General features: G+C 43.5%; 1 protein-coding gene across 2 annotated transcripts in view; it reads left to right on the forward strand.

Moving 5' to 3' along the window:
- The window catches only part of iqsec2b (IQ motif and Sec7 domain ArfGEF 2b), a 30366-nt gene extending 21067 nt beyond the window's left edge, over positions 1–9299 (forward strand). Inside the window, exons 2-14 of one of the 2 annotated variants that reach the window (XM_030733093.1) lie at positions 796–1090; positions 1251–1568; positions 1807–2861; positions 2971–3132; positions 3403–3525; positions 3651–3817; positions 4076–4215; positions 4310–4435; positions 4534–4633; positions 4729–4890; positions 5062–5256; positions 5489–5538; positions 5838–9299. In XM_030733093.1, the coding sequence (XP_030588953.1) occupies positions 796–1090; positions 1251–1568; positions 1807–2861; positions 2971–3132; positions 3403–3525; positions 3651–3817; positions 4076–4215; positions 4310–4435; positions 4534–4633; positions 4729–4890; positions 5062–5256; positions 5489–5538; positions 5838–7013 (4069 nt within the window). In that variant the 3' untranslated portion in view covers positions 7014–9299. The remainder of the gene's footprint in view (positions 1–795; positions 1091–1250; positions 1569–1806; positions 2862–2970; positions 3133–3402; positions 3526–3650; positions 3818–4075; positions 4216–4309; positions 4436–4533; positions 4634–4728; positions 4891–5061; positions 5257–5488; positions 5539–5837) is intronic. The other variant, XM_030733092.1, reaches the window with a different exon arrangement.
- Positions 9300–11888: the final 2589 nt, after the last annotated feature.

Here is an 11888-nt window from a genome sequence, read left to right on the forward strand (position 1 = left end):
CACACACTGAATGGTTGACTCGGGCGGATTTGGTCTCTTCAAAACTGGATAATAGGACACGGGAGGACAGGAAGACTTCTGGAACTAACTGATATCTTATCAGTTTTGTGATTATTGTTATCTTGACTGGAAATAGGATGCAGTTTGGTTGCAACCGTACACTTAACTGCTTGCATTTACAGCTGCACAATGGACTGAATGAGAGTCAATTTGGAAGGAACTGTGTGCATTTTATTCCAGTATTTAAGCTGATGGTACCTGTTGTACACTTGATGCTAATGTAACAGTCCGGTCTATCCTGTCAGTATGGTGTTGCTGGTATTTGGCAGTGGTAGACTGTGTTTTAGTGGCAGATGACTACTGTTGCGTTTGTCAGACTAGGAGAGTGCAGCAGTGCAGAAACAATACTGATCCTGGAACCACTTGGTAGTACATTAACTAATCCTCGGGACTGTTGTAAGGAAGAAGATAGATGACAGAGACCTTTTATGTCTATTGGATTACCAATTCAGTCTCTAGACAAGGAATATTATCATAGGATTTGGCATTGCTCAGAAGTAATCAGAATATTCCTTTCCTAAAAGTTCATCATGAGCTCCACTAAGAGATGGTTAGTTCACCGCCGCTCAAAAGTTTACACGTAAGTCCTTATTAGTACGTTTTTAATGCTGTCCTACAGAACTAATTCATTCAATTTCTATTTAACACTCAACACATTTCAAAGTCTTTGGTGTAATACTTAGTCAAGCTGCTTGTGAGTCATTCTAATAGCTTCTGCTTCTTCTATTCCTGCAGTGTGGAAGGGGAATCCCAGTGTCCAGAGACAGGCACCCACAAAGACAGCTCTTTCAGCCAGGCGCCTTACCTTCGAGGCTCAGAGCGCTACAGTGACAGCAGCAGCAACCTTCCCTCTGGTTCTAGGGGCCCTTCATGTGTTGCAGCTTCCAGCTCAGCCAGCTTGGCCTGGGCACTGCGAACACGCCACCAACCTGCAAGTCTGGCTCTTCGCAAGCAAGAGGAAGAGGAGAACAAGAGATGCAAGGCCCTTTCAGACAGCTATGAACTATCAACGGATCTGCAGGATAAGAAGGTATCGATCGAAAGATATATATTTGTAAATGTGTGTTCTTTGAAAGCAATGAGCAGTAGCAAGCATATTTTCACTGGGGCATCACGGGTGCAAAACATCCTGAATGTGAATTTGTGCTTCAACTTGGTTTTTTTTGTTTTTTAAACCTGCCCTATTCCAGGTAGAGATGTTGGAGAGGAAATATGGTGGCTCCTTTGTAAGTCGCAGAGCAGCTAAGACCATTCAGACGGCCTTCAGACAGTATCGCATGAACAAAAACTTTGAGCGCCTCAGAAGCTCCGCTTCAGAGAGCCGCATGACACGCCGCATCATCCTGTCCAACATGAGACTGCAGTACTCGTTTGATGAGCGACAGCCACAGCAGCAGGCCCAGACACAAACGAATTTCACCCACAGTGTGGCCGTGGGGCCTCCCCACTCTCCTGATCCAGACCGCACAGGAGACTACACCCACTTAGAGGACTCCTTCTCCAAACAGGTAAAAGTGTTGTGTTTTCTAAGTTTTAGTTAAACTAAGTTTAAGGCATTTATAGAGACAGAAAGGAACGATCAAAGAAACATTATAATAAACTGAACTGGACTTTTTAAATAATAGGATAAAGCAATCCTTACAAGCAAACTGCTGATAAATAATTTTATCATTGCACACTTCCTTCTTTTCTTTCAGATGTGTGGAAACTGTCCTATAATAATAGCTCACCCTCTGTTCCCTATAGGTCAAGTCCTTAGCTGACTCCATAGATGATGCCCTTACCTGCCGCGCAGGTCGCGATGACTCCCAGGAGGGCAGCAAGGAGGGTGGAGGGATTAGTGAAGACTTTGGGGAGTGTGTGTGGAGCAGCAGCAGCAACCCATCCTCCCAAAGAGGTTTGGGTGAAAGAGGCAGGAGTGCTGGAGGAGGACTCAGTATGCATGGTGACAGTACAGCCACCTCGTACAGTGATGTCACCCTTTACATGGATGATGGTATGCCGTCCTCCCCGCTGTCCCTTGACCGAGCACCTAGCAGCACGGATACGGAGTACTGGGGTCCTAGTGGTGGTGTGGGAGGACGTGAGGATAGCAGGGACACTGAGGGAGGGGGCAGCAGTAACAGTCGGCGAAGTACCCCATGTACAGAGTGTAGAGACTATCGTCTTAGAGGTGCACATCTGCCTCTCCTCACTATTGAGCCACCCAGTGACAGCTCAGTGGACATGAGTGATCGTTCAGACCGAGGCTCTCTGAGCAGAACGCTTGTCTTTGAGCAGGAGGCCGGTGTGGGCGCAGGTTCCCCTCAGGGAACCCTCAAACACTCCCCCAACACAGGCACCCGAACCACCTCCACAGCAGCTGCGCAGGGCCAGACCCGGGCCCCTGGCAGGCCCATACCCACACATATCCCACACCAGGTTGCAGCCCACCACCACCATCACCACCACCCTATACACCACCATCAGTACCCTGACACACCTTCATCATCTTCGTCCCCTCAGCAGCCTCCCACCACCCCTCTGTCCTCCTCCTCCTCCACAGCTCTGCCCCCTGGTGGTTTGGAGCAGCCGTGCTGCTCCGATGGAGACAATGATTCACTCAACTCCACTACCAATTCCAATGAGACCGTCAACTGCAGCTCAGGCTCCTCATCTCAGGACAGCCTGCGGGAGCCTCTGCCTCCTCTGGGCAAGCAGACATACCAGAGGGAGAGCCGCCATAGCTGGGACTCACCACCCTTCAACAGTGATGTCGTGCAGAGACGCCAGTACCGCATTGGTCTTAATCTATTTAACAAGTAAGATGTACTAGCAATCACAAATAAGTATCTATTTTAATGGTAAATATATATTGAATGCAGTAATATTGCAGCAGAAAAGTTCACAGTCATTTTTCTTCAACTACAGGAAGCCGGAGAAGGGGATCCAGTACCTGATAGAAAGAGGTTTTGTTTCTGACACTCCGGTTGGCATTGCTCGGTTCATCCTCGAGAGAAAGGGTCTCAGCAGGCAGATGATTGGAGAGTTTCTGGGAAACCGGCAGAAACAGTTCAACAAAGATGTTTTAGAGTGAGTATTTAAGATAGATAGCTGTAATATATGGAAATATATCAGACACAGATATCCAAATCCATCTACATTTTGTAACTTCAAAAAGAAAAAAAAAAAAGATTAAGTTTGCCCAAACATAGTTCAGTGTATATGCACACCCCATCACATATTTCATGCCAAATCTGAATGAATGCAATCTCAAGGCAACTACCCATATGCAGTGGATGAATTTTTCTAAATATCCAGGGTGAAGGGTTTCATCTGTGACCTCTGATGTGTGTGTTTCAGCTGTGTGGTGGATGAGATGGACTTCTCAGGTATGGACATCGATGATGCTCTGAGGAAGTTCCAGGCTCAGATTAAAGTTCAAGGAGAAGCCCAAAAAGTAGAACGACTTATAGAGGCATTCAGGTTTGTTCCAGATCACTAAAGGATTGAATTTAAATTGCCTGGCTGCTGTATCAAAATTATTAATTACATTTTTTTGTTTTGGTTTGGTTTGTTTTTTTTTACACAAATTTTGTTTCTGTCTTCAGTCAGCGATATTGTGTGTGTAATCCGACCCTGGTTCGACAGTTCCAGAATCCCGACACCATCTTCATCTTGGCCTTTGCCATAATCCTTCTCAACACGGATATGTACAGTCCCAATGTCAAACCTGAGAGGAAAATGAAACTAGAGGATTTCATCAAGAATTTGAGAGGTGCTGCTGGACAGAAAAGACAAATTACCTTCTACCTAAGTTTATAAAACATATAGTGGAACTTTTAAAATATCGCTTACATCATAAGAATTTATTAGATCAGTTAGAGGTACTCTGCAGTGTTTTTATAAATAGGTTTTCTGTGTAGCAACTTTAAGCATCTCTAAATTTGTTTTCTTCAAATGCAATTAAAGATATTTTAAAGGAGCAGTGGTGGCTTATTCCCTAAAACCATCCCTTTCTTTGGTTCTATCCAAGGTGTAGACAATGGTCAGGACATACCTAGGGACCTGCTGGTTGGGATCTACCAGAGAATACAAAAATGGGAGCTGAGGACCAATGATGACCATGTGTCCCAAGTGCAGGCAGTGGAGAGAGTCATTGTGGGCAAGAAGCCTGTGAGTTTATCCTGTCATACGGGGCTCTGTAATATGTTGTCATTTCTAGCTAAAAGTTGTTTTTAATTTATTTGTACTGTGTTTGTCTATGTAGGTGTTGTCCCTTCCCCATCGTAGACTGGTGTGTTGCTGCCAGCTCTATGAGGTGCCTGACCCTAACAGACCTCAGAGGACAGGAGTGCACCAGCGAGAGGTCTTTCTCTTTAATGACCTGCTGGTGGTAAGATTTGCATTATCTTTTTTTTTTTTTTTGGCAGATGAGCGGTCTATTTTCCTTAAAGGACCTGGTAAAAATATACTGTTTCTATTCTGCACTAGGTGACCAAAATCTTCCAGAAGAAGAAAACCTCAGTGACCTATAGTTTCAGACAATCTTTCCCTTTGGTTGAAATGCAAGTGCACATGTTCCAGAACTCATGTGAGGAAAAAAGTCTCACTTTTGCATCTTTTAAGTATGCTCTGTGATTATAAAAGTATTAATTTCTGCCTTTTTTTTTTTTTTTTTGCATCTAGACTACCCTCATGGCATCCGTCTGACCTCAGCAGTCCTGGGTGGAGAGAGGAAGGTTCTTATTGTGTTTATGGCACCTAGTCAGCAAGACCGCACCCGCTTTGTTAGTGACCTCAGGGAGAGTATTGCTGAAGTGCAAGAAATGGAGAAATATAGAGTCGAATGTAAGTAGCCCCATCTGCTGGCCTTTTCTGTGAACCATAATGTTACTTTTTGGAACCATGTATGGTTTACTACAATGGCTCGTGTTCTTGAAGTCTTTTCTGGCCATTCTTCTCTATGCTACACCTCCATTTCATTTAATATTCCCCTGTGCCCTGTGTGCACATGTACAGCGGAACTGGAGAAACAGAAAGGTGTAATGCGACCCAGCTTGCTAACTGGAGGTGTGGTTGGAGGAGGCGTAGGTGTGAAGAGCGATGTTGTGAATGGCACCTTGGGAAGAACAAGTTTTGATGACAACTGCTCAGTCGGTGAAGGTCTCAAACGCACAGCGCTCAGCTCTTCTCTCAGGGACCTATCAGACACAGGTGAGACAATGCCGCATCAGAGAATAGATCAACTTGATTTCATTACTACCTGCTGGGATGAATTGGGTTGCATGATTTTGGTCTCTGTTGCTATTGCTACAGCCCGTTCCTCTTTCTTGGTGACACACAGACACAGCTCATGCATCTCTTACCTTTTTCGCAAAAAAAGCATTTAAGCAAATATTCCAATCTTTCATGCTTTGCTAACCTGGTTCTTCCTGGTGGGGTACAGGGAAACGCGGTCGCAGGAACAGTGTTGGTTCTCTGGACAGTACAATGGAAGTAAGTCTCCGTGTAAGACTAGATTTAGATCTGTAACCTTCAGATTTGCATTCCCCCCTGACTGGTGCGTTATCTTCCTGAGCAAGTAAAGTGTGTACATGGTGTGTACGTGTACATGCATGTGTGTGTGTCCTGGACTGACACCTTTTGCATGACTTATGTGCGTACATATTTACCCTGGCATGTCTTCCACCTCCAGATATAAGTATTTCCTGTGTGTGTGTGTGTGAGATAATAAGCAGGAATTGGGATGTATTGTAGTGATTTTCCTGAAACCCAATGATACTTTATCTTCGTAGGGCTCCATCATTAGCAGCCCACAGCCTCACCAGCGCTATGCAGTGCCAGGTGTGCTTTCTGACTGCTATGGAACAGAAGACTTCCGGCCTCACCGCCCCATCCTGAGCCCCGGGACGGGGGTGGGGGGTGGGCCGGGGCAGCAACATACCACTGCTGGGACAGGAGCTGGGGGAGTCTCCAGCAGTGCAGAGAGAACAGGAGCGGGGAGCGGCCCTGGGGGGAGCAGCAACAACAACAGCGGTTCCTTCCTGGGTTCCCTCTTTGGCAGCAAACGCGCCAAACCACCAGGGCCCCTTATTCCACCGGGGCCACCCTACCCCGCACCTGTACCCCCACCGACTACGGGAGGGCCCCCTCTTCACTCCCCTTCATCTCTATGCCAGTTGGAGGGGGGGGCTTCCAAAATCCAGGCACTACACGCACAGTACTGTCACGCGGCCATCGTGCAGCCCCCTCCACCTTACTACCATCACCATCGCTACCACGTCCAAACTGTCCCTCCTCCTTTGCCAGGAGTGCCCCCTCTTACTATACAGAGAGGCCCTCTACCCTGTCGTCCACCGCTTGGCCCACCGCTCGCCCAGCACCCGCAGCTGGCCCATCTCTCCCAGCTATCCCAGCATGGGCTTCCGGGTCGTTATGCCAACATGGTAGTGGGATGTCCCCCACCCCTTTCTCCTCTCTCCCAACATTCCCAGAACCAACAGTTCGCCCTCTACCACGCGCAGCCCACACACTCTGTCAGAGGGGCCGGCGGCCCTGGTACCAAACCTCCACTAACCTTGTCACACTCCCACCCCCACACACACTCCCAAACCCACCCCGGACACGCGCACACACCACACCCAGCCAGCCACAGCACCCACCAAACACACTTCATATTCGGCACGCTGCCCCACAATCTACCATCCGCCACCGTCAATGCGCATCACGCAGCCTCCGCCGGCCCGTATCTGCCCCAGTACCCTCCTCTCTCTTCTATCCCCCCTCCCCCACCACACTCCCCTTTACCCCCCCCTTCGTCCCCCCTTACCCCTCTTACACCTCTCTCCCCTCACCCCCCCCAGCACCCCGGGCAGCCTCAGCAGGGGCCGCAGGTGACAGGGGCTGGAGCGACCGGTACAGGGGGCAGCTCCAAATCCAAGCCTATCAACCGGATAAGTACCGTAGTGTGAGCAGGATGTGGGGCTCCAGAGTTCAAAGGTCAAATGATAGATTGGAGGAGATGAGCAGAGCTAGGCCTAGAACCAAGTCTGCCAGGACAGAAAGTAACAGCAGCAGCGCTACTGAGAAGAGGAAACGCAGTTTGCTCCGTCTCTGTTACTTTCACCTCCGTTTCCCACATATGTAGGTGGAGACAGCAGGCACGATTAGAGTTAAATGGCATGCGGACATATCCTCGAAACCTGCACCAACAGAAACACACGTGCAACATTACACAAACACATATACCACACATTTCCACACACAATCAAAGAAGTCTATAGCCATATATTTAAGATGAAACTAAATCTGTATCTAGGTATATTGCCTCAGTTTTAATTGTTTGGAGTCTCTTTGAGTCTGTATGAGACTATTTACATGTACAGTACAAAGATGCGATAATGTGGCACTGGGAAACTGGAGACCATAGGTATCCACCTGCTTACATGGGCATGTAAATAAAGACTGAAACACCAAATGTATTCCAGCGGAGTTTGGCATTAAAACTGCCCCTTGACTTTGCAATAATTTACTTGGCTTCATGATGTCTCTGTTCATTCTTGCAGGTTACGCTTTGCTGACAGGCATCTTTTTTTCTAAAAGGAAACCTCAGATATGTTGCTTTGTCTAAAACTTCTAAAACCAGTGCACAGTTTTCTGACAGTCTTTTGCTTATTGGTCTTTCATATGTCAACAGATGTCACCAGGCTTTCTAATGCAACGTGGGGTATGGGAATCAATGACACAAATAATAATATATTTTGAATGTTTATGAAGCTTCTTGCTGTTTTATAGATATTATAATATACCTGCCATGAGTATGATGAATATTGTCCAATAATTGTTTTGATCAGTGAGTAAATATATCAGCAGATGTTTGTACATGGTTTTAGAGAGTATATTCACATACAAATTCCCTCACTTTGCCATAACCACTAGAGGGTAATCAGATATGTGAAGTGTGATTTATTTTCATAGTACCATGGTTTTATTCAGCTCATCTCTTAACGATTAGTATTATTGACTGTTCAGGATAACGAATGAGGTTTAGTTTTGTTCAAATTGATTTGAACATTTACAATATTCATCTTTTTACTGTTGTGTTTGCAAACAGGGGGCACAACATTCTTGAATATGTGACTAGCAAAAACTTGAATTTATAGGATGAATCTGAGTTAGTGTGTCCTTTTTGATTTATTATGACTCTCCCAGTATTTTAAAAGGCTTAATGACAGTCGTGGAAATTGGTGAAATTTTCATCCAGGGTACATATGCCCACTTCCTTGTAGTCATCAAATTTATTCATTGTGTGTTTTTTTGTTTTGAAACAAGCACGCTTTTACATGAAGTTTTGTGGTTTTGCACACGTGATGTCTTAAGTCAGAAATGGCCTTCTTCTAATCCTCCCTCTCCTGCTACTTTCAGAAATCTCTGCTATCATTTTTCTGATGCCTTGGCATCTTGCTGAGGGCTTCTTGTTTGAAACCATAACAAGAATCAAGAATGTAAAATAGCCTACAGGTGCATACTGCATTTCCTGTTCCTTTTTTTTTTTTCTCTCTGTGGGCCTCGTATTAGTGTTATTCCTTTTTGCTACTGCAGATTTTGAAGATAAACATGAGCACTGATGTAGTTTACCTTCAGTGCCACTGATTACAGAGGAAAACTACATATATAATCAGATTCAGAAGAGAATATATGAAGAATATATGAGTGAGGAAAATATAAAAATGCAGATGAAATAAGCTACAGGAAGAATATGCCAAATTTCTTGATGATCTAAATCATCAAAAGGATTTTAAGAAGGTTTGGAGAGAGTCAGGAGTATTAAATGAAGATTTTATAAGTATGTGTTGGCTATTCTTTTCTTTTTATGGTGTCCTTTTTGACTCTATTTGCATGAATATATCTGCACTTATTGAATAGATTGTACTGTATAAATCTGAATGTACATATTATAATATACATAGGCTTCTTATCATAACTATGGGATGAACTGCTCCCATTCTGTATTCAGGTGCGTGCATGTGAGTGCCACTAAGTATGTACAGAAAAAAACAGGGATAAGATATGTTGGTCAAAAGGAATATCAACTTTTTCTTTTCTTATCATTTCAGACTAAAGGTGAGAGAATGAATTAACATGATTTAAAGCCTAAAAAAAGTTTATATGTCAGCGCACTTATGGATATTATTTTAAGCAAATGATTTTGTTTTTTTCTGTGTATGTACTATCTATGTGTACTGAAAGAATAGAGAATTGAGATGTGAATATTTATTGCTTCTGATACATTAAAGTGTCCTTGCAGTGAAGTGACCTGTGTGTGTGTGGTTTCTGTGTGCATTAAAACACACCTCGCCACTAAATATTCAAAATAAGCTGAATTGTTGCTACCAGATAAAGGGGAATATAAGTAATGATGAAAGTCAAAGGGGAGAAGTTTATAAGTTTCAGGTTTCAGTTCACAAGTGGTCCCAAACGCAGACTCAAAAACTTGCTGTAAAACAAGTGAGCTTTATTACAAATTCTGATAATAAAAGTCCATAATGAAACATGAGGTGAGGGGAAAAAAACTCTAGAGAAACAAGAACTAACAAGGAAACTTATGTGGGGAACTTCAGAGAAACAACAAATGATCCAACAAAAGAAAGAGCAAGGCAGGACTATTTATACACAAACAGCAGAAGCAAGACACAGTTACCTATCAATGTAGAACAGAAATTAAGAAAATCAAACTAAATATAGAGACAAAATACAAAGGGATACTGGAGAGGATAGACTCCAAAACTACAAGGAAACACAAAAACTCTATCTTCACGAGAATAAATAAGGTAGAAAAGAACCAAAGAACCAGTGTTAAAAGACCTAAGACTTGCAGCATATGGTCACCAGCCACTTTATTAGATACATCTGTTTAACTGCTCATTAATGTGAATATCAGCCAATCACATGGCAGTAAGTCAGTGGATTTAGCAATGTAGACATGGCCAAGACAACCTGCTGAAGTTCAAACCGAGCATCAGAATGGGTAAAAAAGGTGATTTACTGTAAGTTGAACGTGGCATGGTTGTTACTGCCAGACTGGTTGGTCTGAGTATTGCAGAAACTGCCGATCTACGGGGATTTTCTCACAAAACCATCTCTAGGCTTTACAGAGAATGGTCTGAAAAAGAGAAAATATCCAGCGAGCAGTTCTCTGGGAGAAAATGCCATGTTGAAGTCAGAGTTCAGAGGAGAATGGCAAGACTGCTTCAAGATGACAGAAAGAAACAATAACTCAAATAACCACTTGCTACAACCAAGGTATGCAGAAGAGCAGCTCTGAATGGACAACTTGTCAAACCTTGAAGCAGATGGGCTACATCAGTAGGAGACCACACTGGGCGCCACTCCTGTCAGCTAACAACAGAAAACTGGCTACAGTTCACATGGGCTTACCAAGATTGGAAAAATGTTGCCTGCTGTGAGGAGTATCGATTTCTGCCGCAACATTTCTATTGTCGGGTCAGAATTTGGAGTAAACAACATGAAAGCATGGATCCATCCTGCCTTGTATGAATCGTGGAGGCTACTGTTGGTAGTGTAATGGTGTGGGGGATGTTTTAAATGCCAGTACATGAGTATTGTTGCTGACCATGTCAATCCTTTTATGACCACAGTATACCCATCTTCTGAATTCTGCTTTAAGCTGGATAACATGCCATCACAAAGATCAGATAATAAACTGTTTTCTTGAATATCACATTGAGCTCACTCTACTCCACAGTCACCAGATCTCAATCTAATGGAGCACCTCTGGGATGTGGTGGAGTTTCATGGATGTATAGCCAACAAATCTGCTATAGTGCCAATATGAACCAAAATCTCTGAGGAATGTTTTCAGAACCTTTTTGAATCTATGTCATGAAGAAGAATTAAGGTCGTAATTGTAATAATACAGAATATAAAACAGAAACTAAAAACTATACCTAGGAATAAAAAAAACAACAAAAAAAAAAAACTAAGATAACAACAACAAAAAACATAAGAACAACAAAACCAAACAGAAAATGCTAAGTGATACACAAAACCAAAATACTAAAGCAACCTGCTTTTAACTGTTTTTAATGTAGAAAACAAGCAGCCTTATCATGCAATAACCACAGCATATTCAATCCACATAGATGAATTGTGCTCATACACGAGGCTAAGACAAGACAATATGGTGGCGAGCACACTGTATTTACAGTCAATTTAACTTGAATGAAATGAGTAGATCTAAAAGACTTGATGCTCATTTACTCACAAAATATACAATCATGAAAAGAAAGCTTTCACATGACTATGCAGTCCTGTGAAGAATTAAGTACACCCTTGCTGCTTCCATAGGAATTAAGATGGTAAGTAGCAGCCAGGTGCTGCTAATCAAATGCACTTGATTAACTGAGCATCAGCGAGTGGAGCACCACTATAGAAGCAGAGGTTTAGTTTAGTTTGCTGGTTTGGAGCATTCAGGTGCACTCTAACACTATGCCAAGAAGGAATGATATCAGTAATGAGCTTAGAGAAGCAATTGTTACTGCCCATCAATCTGGAATGGGGTATAAGATCATTTCCAAACAATTCGAAGTCCATCATTCTACAGTGAGAAAGATTATTCACAAGTGGAAAACATTCAAGACACTTGCCAATCTTTCCAGGAGTGGGCGTCCCAGCAAATTCAATCCAAGGTCAGACTGTGCAATGTTTGGAGAAACTGCAAAAAAAAAAAAAGAGCTACATTTCAGACTCTACAGGCCTCGGTTAGCATGTTAAATGTTAAAGTACAATCAAAAAAAGACTGAACAAGTACAGCTTGTTTAGAAGGG

Source organism: Archocentrus centrarchus, chromosome 7 (genome assembly GCF_007364275.1).
Source record: "Archocentrus centrarchus isolate MPI-CPG fArcCen1 chromosome 7, fArcCen1, whole genome shotgun sequence".
Lineage (NCBI taxonomy): Eukaryota > Metazoa > Chordata > Actinopteri > Cichliformes > Cichlidae > Archocentrus > Archocentrus centrarchus.